Below are 17973 nucleotides of genomic sequence, written 5' to 3' on the forward strand. Positions count from 1 at the left end.
TTCACGGTTCTTGTAAGGGGACGAGCTGACACAACAACTGATACATGCAAGGTGAAATCCATGACAAAAACAGGGCCTAGTAGAAGTTTCCGTCTGTTATCCCAAAAGCCTGGCGTTTCTTGTAAGCATCCCATCCTTCTGATGCATTGTTGTATACAGGGAATGGCGGAAAATACGTTGTTGTTGGGACCACAGGTTGTGCCAATATAGTCGCTAAACTGGAAATACTAACAGTCAGTGCCTGCTGTTGTTCGAGAAGAGATTTAACACTGCTTGCGTGAAAATTAAGCTCAAAAGACCAATAACCCAAAAAGTGTTTTAACCCAAGAACACTGAAAATTATTGCTCGAACTGTACACCCACACATACACACGGAAGGCAAGGTAAAAGACAATTAACAATACATATGTGGCCAACACAGTCTTGCGCTCTGGCCTGTATAGTAATTAGTTCCAACAGGGAATGCAGACAGCAGGCAGCGGATGCAACAGCTGTCATATTAGCAGGCCAGGTGGCCTCTAGTGGGCAAACCAAGCAGTAACTCCATGCGCGACCTGTGAAGCGATGTACACACAAAACTGGCAGTTAGCACCTGCATTTTGGAACCTTACAAACTCACTACAAAAGAGGTATTACAGTAAACTTCCACTCAACTAGACATTCCATGCATCACCACTGGAACTTGTTGTTTATTGTTTATTTGCTGGAAAATCCACTGTCCATTCATGCCCCCCTCCTCCCCTTCCCAGCCACCATGAATCATGGACCTTGGCATCAGTGGGTTGGCTTGTGTACCTCAGCAATGCAGAAAACAGTATCACACAATGGAGAGATATCTGTTGAGAGGCCAGACAACCATGCAGGTCCTGAAAAGGGGTAACAGTCTTTTCAGTAATTGCAGGGCCAACAGTCTGGATGATTAACTGACCTGGCCTTGTAACATCAACCAAAATGACCTTGCCATGCTGGTAATGCAAATGGCTGAGAGCAATGGCAAACTACACCCATAATTTTTCTCAGTGGTATGCAGCCCTACTGTATGGTTAAATGGTGATGGCATTCTCTCTCATAAAAAAAACTTTTGAGGGAAAACAGGGTGTGGACTACTAAGGAGGATGTTGTCATCAGGAGAAATAAAACCAGTATTCTACAGGTCGGAGCGTGGGAAATCCCTTATTCAAGCTGACAGATTAGTAATTTTAAAAAAAGGTAATGGGTACGTTGAACTTAGATGTAGTAGGAATCAGCAAAGTTAGTGGCAGGAGGGTGTAATGTAATTAACTGTCGGAGATAAACTTTATCTCATGTGAAAAGTACGATGCCCACAGTAAAGAGCTAAGGTAACTTCATTATGTTGCCAGAAAGTGTGTTTAATTTATTTAATTATGAATATTTACTTTTATGATAAATAATAGATTCGTTTGAGATGTTAAATGTTGTATATTTATATGTATCTTTGGAGTTTATTAAGGTCAGTAGACCAAAGAATCTGGAATGCAGGAATGTCTGCAACTTCCGGGCACATTTTGGCTTGCCCGCCACTTCTTTGTCGGGATTGGAGGGAGATGGACGTGTTTACGTGACCAGTACAGTGTAATGCATTTAGAGTATCAATGTTCATAGTGAAAATGTTGTAGTTACTAAACAAAAAGTATGAATAAATATAATTTTTAACTGAAAGTATTTTGGATCCGGTAGTGTTTATTTCAAACAAGAAGAAAACCCAGGACATGCTTGTTGAAGTAATTATTTTGCAGGCAAAACTTCGAAAACCCCTAGACAAATGAGATCTGCAGTGTGTAATCTTTCAGCAGCCACTAATAAATAAGTCTTGCTGAAATTGTGCTGGAACTACTCGTATTATTCTCATTCAAAGACACGTGGTGAGAGTGTGGTCCTACCACAATATACCACGTAAGATTCCACAATTGTTCAGTTGTGAAGAAACGAGATAGGCAACAACCAGTACAAGGGACAGGACTTCTTGTCAGGAGAAAACAGGGTTATAAATACAAAATCAAATAGGGGTAATGCAGGAGTAGGTTTAATAATGAACAAAAAAAATAGAAACACAGTTAAGTTACTATGAAGAGCAAAGTGAACGCATTATTGTACCCAAGATAGACACAAAGCCCGTGCCCATCTCAGTAGTATAAGTTTATACACCAACTATCACTGCAGATGATGAAAAGATTGAAAAAAACGTGTCATGAAATAAAATATATTATTCAGATAGTTAAGGGAGATGAAAATTTAATAGTCAAGGGGGACAGGAATTCAATAGTAGGAAAAGGAAGAGAAGGAAAAATAGTGGGTGAATATGGACAGTGGGAAAGGAATGAAAGAAGAAGCTGCCTGGTAGAATTTTTGCACACAACATAATTTTATCATCGCTAATACTTGGTTTAAGAATCATTGAAGAAGGTTGTATATGTGGAAGAGACATGGAGACACCGGAAGGTTTGAGACTGATTACATAATGGTCTGACAGAGATTTCGGAACCAGATTATTTTACTGTGAAAGACATTTCGAGGGACAACTGCAGACTCTGACCACTATCTATTGATTATGAACTGTGGATTAACACTGAAGAAACTGCAAAAAAGATAGGAAATTAAGGAGATGGGACCTGGATAAGTTGACAGAAGCAGAAGTTGTTGATAATTTCAGAGGGAACATTAGGCCACAATGGACAAGAACAGAGGAAAGACATGCAGTAGAAGAATGAGTGGCCTCGAGGGACAAAACAGTGAAGGCAACAAAGGATCAAATAGGTAGAAAGGTAAAGCCTACTAGAAGTCCTTGGATATGACAAGAGATATTGAATTTAATTGATGAAAAGAGAAAATATAAAAATTCTGTTAATGAAGCAAGTGAAAGGGAATACAAACATCTAAAAATGAGACTGACATGAAACGTAATATGGCTCAACAGCAACGGCTAGAACTTAAATGTAAGGATTTTGGGGCATATTTCATTAGGAGGAAGATAGATACAGGAAAATTAAAGAGGTGTTTCGGGGAAAAAGAAGCAGCAGTATGAATTCGAGAGCTCAAATGGAAAATCAGTGCTAAGCAAAGAAGGGAAAGCTGAAAGGTGGAAGGAATATACAGGTGATGTATACAAGAGAGATGAACTAGAAGGCAGTATTATAGAAAGGGAAGAGGATGTAGATAAAGATGAGAGACAAAATATAAGAGTGCAAGAAGAATTGGACTGAGAAATGAAAGACATCAGTCAAAACAAGGTCCCTGGAGTAGATGATGTTCTGTCAGAACTACTGAAAGCCTTGGTAAATCCAGCCATGACAAAACTCTTCCATCTTGTGAGTAAGGTGCATGAGAGAGGTGAAATACCCTCTGACTTCAAGAGGAGGAGAAATGTGGAAACATGCGAGCCAATGCATGACTTCTCTTAAAAGACGGGTCAAGGAAAGGCAAACCTATGTTTACAGCATTTGTATACTTAGAGAAAGCTTTTGACAAAGTTGAGTGGAATACCCAATTGAAAATTCTGAAAGTAGCTGAGGTAATATACAGGGGGCAAAAGGTCGTTTACAAATTGTACAGAAACCAGAAGGCAGTTATAAGACTCGAGGAGCATGAAATGAAAGCAGTGGTTGAGAAGGTAGTGAGACAGAGTTGTAGCCTGTACCAAATGTTAGTCAGTCTTTACAATGTGCAAGCAACAAAGAAAACCAAAGACAAATTTGGAGTAGGAATTAAAGTTCATGGAGAAGAAATGAAAACTATAAGGTTTGCTGATGACATTGTAATTCTGTCAGAGACTCCAAAGATTTGGAGGAGCAGTTGAACGAAATAGATAATGTCTTCAAAAGAGATTGCAAGACGAATGTCAACAAAAACTGAAAGTCAGGTAATGGAATGCAGCCAAATTAAATCAGGTGATGCTGAGAGAATAAGACTAGAAAGTGAAACACTTAAAGTTATTGATGAGTTTTGCTGTTTGGGCAGTAAAATGGCTGTTGACAGCCAAAGTAGACAGGATATAAAATGCAATCTGGCAATGACATGAAAAGTGTTCCTGAAGAAGAGAAATTTGTTAACACTGAATATAGATTTAAGTATTAGGAAGAGTTTACTGCATGTATGGAAGTGAAAACATGGATGATGAACAGCTTAGACAAGAAGAGAATAGAAGCTTCTGAAATGCTGTGCTACAGAAGATCGTTGAAGATTAGATGGGTAGATCACATCACTAATGAGGAGATACTGAATAGAACTGGGGAGACAAGAAATTTGAGGAACAACTTGACTAAAAGAAGGGATCAGTTGATTGACACATTCTGAGAGATCATGGGAACACCAATTTAGTATTGGAAGGACATGTTGAGGGTAAAAATCATAGAGGGAGGCCAAGAGATGAATACAGTAAGCACATTCAGAAGAATGTAGGTCACAATAGTTATTCAGAGATGAAGAGTCTTGCACACGATAGAGAAGAGACAACAACAGCAACAAAAACAACAACAACTCTACTGTAATGGAAAACGAGTTATCTCATTTTGGATTCCAATAATTTTGTAATATCTCTCATAGTGCATCCTCTGTGATAATCTTCTGAAAGCTCTCCAAGTGTATGCCATTTGTATCTAGTCAGCAATGAACTGAAATATTTGGGTAAAGGTCCTTTCTTGAATTTAATGATTATTGCCTGCAAATACATCTCGTTTCTGGGAAAGTATGTAAAACAATAAACTAGAATGCATGCAGTTCTTTGAAAATGTGAAACCGAAATTTTAAGCTGCTAATGGTTAAAGAAATAACGAATTTCTCTGCATTCAGTGACTGGAAGCTTTTATCCACACATTCCCTCATCATCACCATCACAGGGTATCCACACATTCCCTTATCATAGCCGTCACAGGGCTCTTCCACGCACTGAAAAATCTTAGTCTTAAATGGATTGTTAGGGTTTAAAAATAAATGGTCACTCACACAGTATTATAGAAGGATCAGGAGGTAAACAAATGCACACTGTAAATTAATATCAGTAGAATTAGGTGTGAATCCTAGTACTACATCCAGATTTAAGCTTTCCGCATTTTGAATAAATGTCTGAGTGGCATCATTATCTTGTACAGCCTCGTTCTTCTCAAAAATATGGGAACAAAGAATACATCACAGGGAGAGTTCCCATCTCCACAATTCAGAGAAGCTCATATTTTTAGCATTATTCCTACCAAAGACTGATACACGTTTAGCTTTCAGCAAAAGCCTTTTTCAGAAAACAAAAAACAACACACATTCATTCAGACGAGCAAGCACATCTCGCGCACATATGACCGTTATCTCCGGCACCTTGGACCACAATGCAATTGTCACATTGAACAGAACCAGCAATGTGGAGGGTGCAGGAAAGGGGAAGAGGAAGGGGAAGGGGAAGGGGAAGGGATAGTAGAGTACGGCTGGCACCAGGGGTAGCATCGTGAGGCTGTGGGGCAAGAAGTGGGAAGGGAAGGGTGGCAGGAGCAGGAAATGGTAAAAGAGAGGAGCAGGGAAGGGGAAGACAGGTGAGGTGAGTGCACTGGCACAGGGCAGCACACAAAGTGGATGTGAATAGGGAGGAGCTGATAGAACAGAGTGGGAGGAAACTATTGGGTGGAGCGTGTGGGGACAGTAGGTTACTGTTGGTTGAGGCCGGTATAATTTTTGGAGCAGAGAATGTGTTGTAAGGGTAACTCCCATTTGCACAGTTCAGAAAATCTGGTATAGGAGGGAGGTACGAGATGGCCCAGATTGTAAAGCAGCCACTGAAATCAAGCATCTTATGTTCAGCTGCATGTTGTGCCACAGGGTGGTCTATTTTTGCTCTTGGCCACAGTTTGGCAGTGGCCACTCATCATTGTGGACAGCTGGTTGGTAGTCATACCAATAAAAAAAGCTTTGCAATGATTGCAGCTAAGCAAATATATTACATGGCTGCCTTTCCAGGTGGTGCAGACTCTGATGGGGCAGGACAGGTCTGCGACAGGAGTGGAATTGGAACTGCTTAGTGGGTGCATTGAGTATGTCTTGCAGCTGGTCCTCCACAAAGATATGATACCTATGGCAACGGGTTGGGATGATGGGAAGATGGGGGATGTGTGGAGAAATGGCACGGGAAATCTGTTGAGGACTAGGTCTGAGGTAACATCCTTCCCCAGGTCACCAACCTTTCAGCAGAAGAAAGGACAGCAATACACAATCTCAAAACAAATCCTGACCTAATCATCCTATCTGCAGACAAAGGTTCCACCTTTGTCAATATGAATGAATACCTGATGAAAGCCTCTGCCAATTATCTGACTTCGCCACCTATACACTCAGCTGAGGGATCCCATCCTGGAAGTCCAACATAACCTCCAATCCCTGCTTAAAGCCTTAGGCTCTTCTGAGAACATCTCCCCTATATGCTCCCCAAAATCCACAAACCCAACAAACCTGGACACCCCCTGTAGTTGGTTATTATGCCACCACTGAAAGAATTTTGGCTGTCACTGACCAACACCTCCAAACAATTGCCTGCAATCTAGTCTATGTCAAAGATGCCAACCACTTCCTGTGTTGACTACCCAACACTGCCACCTCTTTACCTACTGGATCCCTACTCCTTACTGTTGATGCCACTTCCCTATACACCAACATCCCTTACGCCCACGATCTTGTCGCTAAGCAACACTACCTTTCTCAACATTCTTCAGGCTACAGATCCACCACCTCATTCCTCAAACACCTTTCTAACTTTATCCTAACTCACAGCTACTTCTCCTTTAAATGGGCCAACTAGAGGAGACCTTCCTTGCTCTCCAAAACACCAAACCCCAAGTCTCGTTCTAGTTCAGGTTCATTGATGATACCTTCATGATCTGGACTCAGGGCGAAGACACTCTATCTTCGTTCCTTAAAAACTCAACACTTTCCATTCAATCTGCTTCACCTAGTCTTTCTCAACATGCTACTTTCCTGGAAGTGACCACCTCTCTGATGGCTCCATCTACACCTCATCTACACCTCAGAGACTTGGCCACCTGTGAAAGCAGCCATGTCATATACTAGCTCTGCTGCAATCATTGCACAGCTTTTTATACTGGTACGACTACCAACCAGCTGTCGACAAGGATGAACAGCCATCACCAAACTGTGGCCCAGAGCAATGTAGATCAACCTGTGGTACAACAGATAGCTGAACACAGAATGCTTGACTCAAATGGTTGCTTCACAGCCTGGGCCATCTGCATCCTCCTCTCCACCACCAGCGTTGCTAAACTGCGCAGATGGTAATGATCCTTACAACACATTCTCCATACCTAAATTATCCAGGACTCAAGCTGTGGTAGCTTACTGTCCCCACACCTTCCACCCACAAGCCACATTGTACCAGCGTACTCATCCGTGCCCAATACACTGTCATGTGACCATGTGGACTGTTGATGCCTCAAATTCTCCTCACCAATAATTATAATTATTCCTATTGATCCCACATCCTCCCTCATCATCACATATCTTCATGTTTTATTTCCTACAGCTACCTGTGCCACACAAACATGTGATCCTCGACCTAACCAATCCCCCTTCTCATCCTCTTCCCTTATCCCAATACACACATTTCCCATACCTCTTGCATTCCCTTTCTCCCATGTTTTTGTATGTTTTTAATGTATTTGTGTGTATTTTTACACATTTTCACACATTTTGCTATTTTTACAAATTTGTGCATATTTTATATATCACTGTGTGATTTTGCATGTCTTTTCATATTTTTATGCTTCTTTTCTGTTATGCTGCTACCCTCACATTTCATTTTCCTTCATTTGCCCACTTCCGTATCATTCCACTTTCCCTTACGCCATGCCTGTCACAATGGACCCCTGCTCCAGCATTCTGCACCAGTTCAGAATGTATCCCTTTCCACGGCTAAAACGCAGTCCCACATTCTGTTTCTTAAATATTGTCCAAACCATGGAATCCTTCCCAATCCATAAAAACTCTTTTCTCTGGAACTAACTCCTCCTTTCACACTGTTCTTCATATTTTCTGATTCTGGAAAGCAACATGGTAAAATTGGAACAGAGACGGGAATAGAGATGATAACAACAGCACAAACAGGATGGGGTATTAATTTAGGAAACAAAAAGCTAGCTTGGGCCCCATCATCGATCCGCAAGTTAGAAGCTTATGAAACAAATAACAAATGGACCAGAAGTTACAATAATACTGACACACAAGAAAAAAACACCACTGGAGTGATCAGTAGCTACCTTAAAGATATGTGCTATCCTGTTAACATTATATCTATTGAGAAAGAAGTATGTTCACCAGGTAAGGCAAAACACGCAGATAAAGTAAGGGAGTGCATAGAAATTGGAAGAGAGGATTCAGAAGAAATTAGTTCATCAGAATTCTATAACTGGGTAGAGACTTGTCATTTGTTGGATGCTGAAGCAAATGATTTATGTAATGATTTTGGAACTCAGAAACTAATGGAAGAAACAGGTAAGAAAAAAGTGAATACTGTGTTAATTGACAGCAACTTAAGTGAAGCTATGTATTTAAACAATAACGAAGTAGCGAATGATGATATTCGTAATATGTGTGGTGATACTGATGGCATTCGTGATAATATTGATGACAATGAATACAATGGATTGAAGGCAAGCGATGACGAGTACAATAATGAAGAAGAAAAGTACTTTGTTTATTTTAAAGAAGAATTGGAGGCATAGGTATTAGCCAGGATGCACACGCATAATAGTGGCAATCATGTTGTAGAGGTACCCAGCAAATGAAACTTTATTAAATTAGTAGTAAGGAGGTATGTATAGATGATCATACTAATTCAGTTACCAGTTATGACATTGACAGTAGATGTCTTAATAATATGAATTAAAATTAATCTTTTTATATAATATGTAGTTAAATAGTGATGCTACTGAGAAAGTTGAAAGTTTTGGAAAGATGATTAAAAATCTGTGTTCAACTTTATCCAAACTGTTGGTATCAAATTAAATATGTTATTTTAAGGCAACTTAAAGGACAGTACCATAGTGACGGTACATGTGAAACATGTAAGTGTACATGCATTGAAATTCTCAGTGACAATGACAATGATGTCTGTGTTAATTAATGAAAGTCTACCAAGGCACTGAAATGGTAAGAACAACAGTGATTTTGAAGACATAATGAATAGCTTGCAACATGCTTGCACAGGACTTTCACCTTTTGAAGTCATGTTTGATAATAAAGTAGCAAATCTTATAATCTGAATTAGCAGATTTTCCACCATGTGCTGCCATGTCTGCTCAAGAACATGAAGCAATTGTGAAAGAAACCATGAAAAAGCAGGGAGAGATATGAAAGAAGAGAGATGATAGTAACGTTAAAATAACTAAATTCAACACTGGAGACTATGTTCTTGTTAAATCACTTGAGAAACCTAAAATTTTAACGTCTGCATTAAAAACGTTCTTCAGCATCTATATCGGTCCATTTGAGGTCATAGCGAACCCGCATCCCAATGCTTACTGGTTGATTTATCCAAATTCTAAAAAAAACTTCTTGGACTAAGAAATGCTACCTCAGTGAAGCCATAGTAACAAAAAGTTTTCTACATTATTTAATGAACTACGTAGTTATAGTTTCCCATAAATTTTCCTGTAAACAATTTGAATGTGGTAACTTATTATGTTTGGTTATGCTATGTCACTTTTCTACATGTTGTTAATAAGTCAAGATTTGTATTTTATTATGTCCTTTCACAAAAAGTATTAGCTTTTTTACAGTGTTATTTGTCAATGTTTGGAGTAATGTTTTAACTAACTGCTCACTTAAAAAGCTGAAGCTTTGAGTACAAGTCGCAGTCAATTCCTGAGCATGTATTATCCACTTCTTAACACAATTTTCTTTGCGGTATATAATGAGTTAGTACTTGTGACATTTCCATGGTATATATTAATCATGATTTTTGCGTAAAAAGACTATGGAATCTGAAAAATGACCATTACTGTTTACAACATTTATTTCTGCTGTCTAGAATTAGTTGTGATCCAGTGAAAATTTACGATATTTCTTGTGTACTAGTCTTGGGAATGTTGTAACATCAAGTTGAACACATATATTTCAAAACGACACAACACATATAAGTCACAGAGCAAGTTGACAAGCAATCCATGTGAAAACGGTAACATTCAAATGAGCACTGAGTCCAAGTCTAGCGGCCGCTGCCTGGCTGGCCGCTCTGGTGGCACAGCTGCTGTATGGCTGGCAGACAGCGCCGCACGTAGAGGACGCGCGTAATTGCGCGGCGGCACTTTGATCGGCGAGTCACAACACTTTTCCCCCCTTTGAAATTGTTGCACTGGTCTTGATGGAGGTGGCCTGGAGATAGCTAATGTCTATAGGCATTATTTGACTGGCCGTAAAGTATCGAGGAGGAGGCTTCCCGTACGGACGGAAGTGTCCCCGATGATAACGGGTCGAGATGACAGGAGACGTAGGGGTCGAATCTGCTGGGGCCCCGTGCACCAATCTGCCCATTGCGGCAAGTCCAGTTGATATAACAGGAGACATGGGCGATGTGTCGGCATCTGTAGGAGGAGGAGGCGAGGAGATTGGCTCCGACAGAGGATGGTCATCCGGTTCCTGCATGGGCACGTCTGCTGGTGGCATCCGTTCTTGTGCTGGCACTGCGATGACTGTGAGAGGGCTGCGTTGTGAGTATTGAGAGATGCCAAGATCCCGAGCATCAGGTAGAGCCGAGGTGGTGTAGCGGCATTCGGAACAGGCGTTGGCGGCACACGAGGCCGAAGCTGGTCCGAATGATGCACTGTAACACCTGTGTCCGTCTGGATTTCATACAGGCGTCGGCCACGGTGTCATAAGATGCGGTCCGGACTCGATTTTAGCCGCCTGCCATATCCCAGACAAGGTCGTCAGCGGTGAACCGGCCAATTGAAGGCAGGTGGAAGGCCGCAGAAGATGAAGTAGCGTGCAGGGCTGTCGGCCATGTAAGAACTCAGCCGGGCTGTGGTCGCCCATGGGGGTGAAACAGTAAGACGCCAGAAACTGGAGAAGCACATCATCAGCAACAGAAGAAGTCAGAAGTTTCCGCATCTGAGCCTTAAATGTGTGGACCAGTCGCTCAGCCTCACCGTTTGATTGTGGATGGAACGGCGGGGTCGTGACATGCATAATGCCGTGCTGAGCACAAAAATCCGCAAATTCGGAAGAGGCAAATTGCAGACCATTATCAGTAACAAGAGTAGAGGGGAGGTCTTCCAAAGAAAAAACGCGGGCGAGAGCACTTGTGATTGCCGCGGTGGTAGGCGACGTGCAACGGACAATGAAAGGAAAGTTAGAGTAGGCGTCAATTACGAGGAGCCAATAAGTACCTAAAAAGGGTCCCATGAAGTCAGCATGAATAAGCTCCCAGGGCTTCTCAGGCAAAGGCCACGGTGATGCACAAGGGCCGCAGGCAGCGACCATGTGTGCAATTTCAGAGTCGATGCCAGGCCAGTACACATGACGGCGCGCCAGAGATTTTGTGCGAGACACACCCTAGTGCCCTTGGTGAAGGAGGTGCAAGACCGAAGCACGCAAAGATGCAGGTACCACAACACGCGGCGAAGCATTGTCAGTGGAAAGGAGGATAACACCACCCCTAGCCATGAGGCAGTAGCGCAAAGCGTAGTAGTTCCGCAACGGATCAGAAGTCTTAGCGGATGGGCGATCTGGCCAACCCTTCTGAATACAGCGTAAAACCCGGGAGAGGGTAGGGTCACAACCCGTAGCAGCCGCCAGCCGGTCCTCGGTGATGGAGAACCTGTCTACAACCCACTGCTCGGCAACATCCAGGTGGAAACACAGGCATGGGGCCTGTTTCAGCGTAGTCTTCAATTTCTGGAAAGCCGCATCGCATGACGCGGACCAGTGAAAGGGTACGTTTTTATGCAACAGGCGATGCAACAGCTGAGCCACCGAAGCAGCAGACGGTAAAAACTTGTGATAGTATGCTATTTTCCCCAAGAAGGCCTGCAGTTCCTTAACAGGTGTAGGGCGAGGATGGGCATCGATTGCAGCGACAGTATGCTGAAGCAGACGAATACCATCGTGAGAGAGTTGAAACCCCAAGTATGTGATATATGCCTGAAAAAATTTTGATTTCTGAAGATTACTCTACAGACCGGCAGTCTGTAAGACATGAAAAAGTGTGCAGAGATATTGAAGATGTTCATCAGTGGTGGAGCCAGTGACAACAATGTCGTCCTGATAATTTATACACCCAGGGACAGTGAGCAATAATTGTTCCAAGAATCGCCGAAAGAGAGCAGCGGCCCTGGCAACCCCGAATGGCAATCGTTGGTATTGATAGAGGCTGAAAGGCGTGTTAAGGACCAGAAACTGCCGGGAAGCAGTGTCGAGAGGAAGTTGATGATAAGCTTCTGACAGGTCAATTTTAGAAAAATACTGGCCTCCAGCAAGTTTAGTGAACAATTCTGCAGGTCGAGGCATAGGGTAAGTGTCTATAAGGCATTGAGCATTTACAGTGGCTTTGAAATCGCTGCAGAGACGAATATTACCATTTGGCTTAGCAACGACAGGAAAGGACCACTCACTGGAAGTGACAGGAAGCAAGACCCTGAAGTAGTGAGATTATCCAGCTCCCGTTTGAGCTGATCATGAAGGGCCACAGGAATGGACCGAGCCCGAAAAAACTTAGGCCGAGCAGTGGGTTTGAGCATGATATGAGCTTCAAAGTCGTTTGAACCCAGGAGAAAAAAGGGATGAAAATGTCGTCGACAAGGAATTCAATTGAGCATAAGGAATTGCATCAGAGACAGACACTTGAGATGCAGCGAACAGTTGAAACTAGCCAGTACTGTGGAATTAAACATTTAGTTTAAATACATTGACTGCCTCTGCGGAAAAGGTTAATAAAAGTCAAATGTCTTTAGCAAACAGACAAAAATAACTTCATTGTTCTGCAAGGCGATTAATGCTTGACTGTCAGAAAGGTGGAAATAAAATTAAATCTGAAACTAATGACAAATTTCAGCCTTCCGTAATTATGTGAATGCGTTTTAATTCACTTGATAGCTCCTGGCCACAGATATCCGTTAAGTTTTCATTCGACGTGAGAGTAAACAAAGGGGAAACAGCAAAATCACCAAATGTAAACACGGGTCATGTGGAGACTACCCAATATATCTCTGCGCATCAGCCTCGGATCTACGACATTTGGGAACCGGGTCAATACTAAAAAGAATACAATTTTCAAAATATGTTCATCTTGTAGCGCACAAAGTCTGAAACATAAAACAAATGTATTCGAGGAAATGTAAGGCATATTATTTCGTCTTAAGTATGCCAAAGTGCAGTGCCACGCCTCTTCATAAAGCATTTTTCTACCGCACGTCCAAACTATATTCAGGAGAGTGGAAACTGAAATGTCCTATGGTGCTTCTCCTGCCCCCAGTCCACCGGTTTGACAGCCTGCCCCTCTTTAAAAAATCTCACAATTAATAGTGGATGGGATTATTTGTAATCGAGAGAACAAGAACTCTTCAGAAAATCTGAACTCTTTATTGCCTACTAGTTAATAACTTGCTGTTTTGTGTGACATAAAATTAAGTATAGGATATATAAAACCAATACTAACAAGGGATAAGCAAGAAATTACACATTTCTTCAAACCTTAGCTCGTAGCATTTTTTTCTCTCTAATCTTGCTACAGCTTTACATGGCGTGCTTTCCTTTCTGCGAAAGAATTACCTCATCAAAGTTCGTCAAACGTTTTGCTCCATGAAAAATGAAATGTCATTATCTATACTCAAGCCTGGTGTGGTTTCTCGATCTGATTACGTCTATTTTACCACTGTCTGCTGGATAAAACAAAATAGGCCGTTCTAATTCGGCAGCAGTTTAGTAACACAACCAAATAAACGAGACTGTTTTGGCACAAATGGCCATTTTTATAACACGACAGAATATAATCCACGAAGTACCAGTATCACATGCCTATTAGGCCTACTACAAGCAAAAAGCTTTATGTGAGGAAATAGTTTTACATTTCATTCATATGCACCAGCTTCTCAAGCATGAGATCGAAAAGTAGTATTACGAAATTTTTATATAAATTTGGAATCGTCTTATTCTTCCATAATTTGTGTGATGTCCCCGTTTCTTCTCCTTCCTCGTTCTAACAAACAATCTTGTCATCACCAATTCTGTAGCTATTCCTGCCACTACCAAAATTTGTTCGCCGGTTAACTTCACTAACCCTGCCAGAATCACAGGTTTAGTTATCCCGCGATTATTTTCCGGTTAGGCGTTATTACGTGTTCGAGCAACACGTTTTCCACATTACTTCCAGAATAGAACTTACGCGGCTGCTAGCTGGGGACTGTACTACTGGTCCTTACTAGTGTAGCAATCTGGCCAAAAATTTTCTGTCAAAATTTCATTTTCTTGGATACACCAAGAAGATAATATGTAATCTTTCTCACCTGTTATTCCTGTCAGCCATTTATTTCCATTCTGGTAGTCTGAATCTATGGATTTTGCTAGTAACTGTAACAATGCTGATCATTCGCAAACCCAATCAACCACATAATCGGATATCGATTGGAATTCATCCGTTCGGCTTTACTCCGCTCAGCTCGTATAGCCCCGTCACCTTTTGTCTGCAGAAAGTTTACTTCTAGATGCGACAAGGATTCTCCTGACCAGATATCACGTACACTATGCATGCATTCATTCAAAAGTCAACTTATAATTCATTCAGAAATCAACTTAAAATGTGTTCAAAAACGTTCAAAAACCAACAGGGAAGCGTTTCAAAATCATGTGAATAATCGATAGACAAACGTGCGCTAGGTGCTAGGAGCTTTGTGAAACAAGTTTTTTTCCTCAAGAATATGAATTTGGCGCCCCTATCCCCGGTAGCATCTAGCTGCTTGCTGCGACTGCTTGCACAGCCAACAGCCATATTCCTGTAGCCAGAAGCGGGAGAATCTACTACTCAAATGTGGCTCAACTGTGCATGCGCATGAGGCCGCTCGTAACTGCTAAAACAAATCGAATGTAAACACTTGCGACTTAATGCTCATTGGATGCAATTTGTTGTTAAGAAGCATTGCATAGTCTTCCTAAAGCCTTTGACACATTTTCAATTGGCAGACGCTTGCATGATCAGTGTGCGTCATTGTTGTATTTGGCGCATTTGCTTTGCAATTTAAGTTATTTTCGTTTTTCTCTCTCTTTTATGTTTTATTGTTGAAGTATTATTCTGCTGTAGCGGGATATAGTAATATCCTTTGTTAGAGTATCAGTTCTTACCAGTCAAAATTACAAAAATTTAACTGAAAACTAAAACAATGAAAAATTCCCAGGATTCTAAAAATATCCCGGGTTTTTCCCGGTTTTCTCCCAGATGAAAAAATTCCCGGGTTTTTCGCGGATCTCCTGGTTGTCCCGGTTCGTATACACCCTGTAATATATCAACTATCTGAGGGCACTTATTGATGTATTGTCAATACTAGAAATATTGATGAGCAGTACTGATGGACCTCAAAATATTCTCAGTATTGTCAATACATACTGAACGTGTGAGGTCAAATATTGAATTTTTTCAGTTTACCATTGTGTATATCATACCACAAATTGAATTTTTGAGGAGTTTTGAACACAAAGGAATTTTAATAGGGCTATGCTTGGGTAATCATTGTGTATGACACTTTAGAATGGTCAATGGAGGACCCTCTATGACATTGCCTAATTCATTAATTTAAAAATATAGTATAGATTATGTTACATGGCAGTTCTGAAAAACGCTGCTATTTCAAAAAATACGTCATACCTCTGCAATGACTAGTAACAGTCTGCGAAATGCATGTCAGTTTCATCAAATCCATATGGCACAGGCTGTGAAGCAGTCATTGAAATGAAGGATGTCATGTTGGGCAGTGTGCTCAGCAACAGGGTGGTGCAGTTGTTTCTTGGCCACAGTTTGTCGGCGGCCATTCATGCAGACAGACAGCGTGATAGTTGTCATGCCCAATGCCGCACAGTGGCTGCAGATTAGCTTGTAGATTACATGACTGGTTTCACAGGTAGCCCTGCCTTTGATGAGATATGTGATGTTTGTAATCGGACTGGAGTCGGTGGTGGTGGGAGTATGTATGGGACAGGTCTTGAGTCTAGGTCTATTACAGGGATATGAGGCAAGGGGTTGGGAGCAGGGGTTGTGTAGGGATGCACAAGTATATTTTGTAGGTTCGGTAGACAGTGGAGTACCATGTGGGAGGGGTGGGAAGGACAGTGGGCAGGACATTTCTCATTTCAGGGCACTACAAAAGATAGTCAAAAGTATTTCTTTGTGAAATTGTTTCAATAGAATTTCTTCAGTATACTATTTCACTTTGATTTTTTTCTGAAATTCCACAATTTCTCTTACACCAAAGAAACAAAAAATGTGATATCAACATAGACAAAGGTGTGTTTTCATCTTCCAAAGACCCAGTTTCTCATGGAAATAATTTCCATTATAGAAAAAAGAGGAGGTTAGGATTTTCAAGTTCTTCTGACAACGACGTCATTGAAGACAAAGCACATGCTCAGACTGAAAGGCAAGAGAAACTAAAAACAGCTATGTTCCTTTCAAAAGAACCACTCCCGCAGTTGCCTTAAGTGAATTAGGGAAATAAAAAGAAACCTAACTCCGGACTGAGCGGCATGTATCAGAACCTCACTTCTCCCACATACAAGTCCATGTCTTAACCAGTGTACTGTCTCGATCACAGTTATTTATTGAAAAAGAAGGCCATAAACATTCTGAAAATGCTTACAACCCTAATATAAAACTAATATAACAAGTCTTTCTGCCAAGATTAAGCTACAAGAACAACTCACGGATGGAAAGTTATTTTATGCAACTGTTGCCATTTTCATTTTGATTAAAATTACTAATATTCATTGTCAAACAATGGGAAATCTAGGATACGAAAACAAAAATATTATGAAAAGGACAGATTACTACTCACCAATTAGAGCAGATGGTGAGTCACAGACAGGCACAACAGAAAGACTGCTACACATTTAAGCTTTCAGCCAAAAGACCTTCTTCTAAAGTAGAAAACAAACACACACACACACACACACACACACACTCACAATCACACACACACACACACACACACACACACACACACACACACACACACATTAACAAAAACATAACTCACACACACATGAATACTGTCTCTGGCTGCTGACTTGTGAAAATAAAATAACATATATTATCAAAAAAAAGAAAATATTCACAAAATACTTAGTGTCAATGACTAACATACCAGCGGAGTTGTGGCTAAAGCCTTGGCACTCTTTAGCCATGCTCCCAAAAGAAATGCCTCACTGGAACCCAACAGTGTGTCCAAATCACCCAGCAAACTGAGGAAATCTTCAGCATTTTTCCTGAAAGGTACCAGACTAACTATAGAATCGCTGATAATAATGTAGAACAATTTTTCACATTTTACATAAGAATAATCACTTACTGAAATGCTTGTATATCACCAGTAAAATACCCATTCCTGAAGCGTCTGTATAATCCACTTCCCAGCACTTGTAGGTACTGTCTAGTGACATCAACAACATCATGCTTGTAACATGAAGAGTTATTAAATTCCTCTGATGCTAAGAGTAGTTTATCCCATGCAAGAACAACCTCGGAAATATTGTACCATACCTGTAAATTCCACAATTCATATATAATCAATATTCTTAGCTATTTATGAACTAATTCTAGAGAAGAGAAACATATATAACAAAAATTCTGGAGCTGCTGAATCTCTGTAATGTATGACAGTAAAGAATTTTCACTACTTCTATAATGGTTTCAGTGCCAGATGTGTGTGTGTGTGTGTGTGTGTGTGTGTGTGTGTGTGTGTGTTTAGCTTTATAAAGAAGAGCTTTGTG

At 41.0% G+C, this 17973-nt stretch overlaps 1 protein-coding gene across 5 annotated transcripts in view; it reads right to left on the reverse strand.

Annotated features, from left to right (window-relative positions):
- The window catches only part of LOC126484333 (alpha-N-acetylglucosaminidase), a 372796-nt gene that overhangs the window by 78688 nt on the left and 276135 nt on the right, over nucleotides 1-17973 (reverse strand). For all 5 annotated transcript variants that reach the window (XM_050107785.1, XM_050107782.1, XM_050107780.1 and 2 more), the window contains 2 exons: nucleotides 17553-17743; nucleotides 17349-17469 (listed from right to left, as the gene is read on the reverse strand). In XM_050107785.1, the coding sequence (XP_049963742.1) occupies nucleotides 17349-17469; nucleotides 17553-17743 (312 nt within the window). The remainder of the gene's footprint in view (nucleotides 1-17348; nucleotides 17470-17552; nucleotides 17744-17973) is intronic.

Source organism: Schistocerca serialis, chromosome 6, assembly GCF_023864345.2.
Source record: "Schistocerca serialis cubense isolate TAMUIC-IGC-003099 chromosome 6, iqSchSeri2.2, whole genome shotgun sequence".
In the NCBI taxonomy this organism is placed as follows: domain Eukaryota; kingdom Metazoa; phylum Arthropoda; class Insecta; order Orthoptera; family Acrididae; genus Schistocerca; species Schistocerca serialis.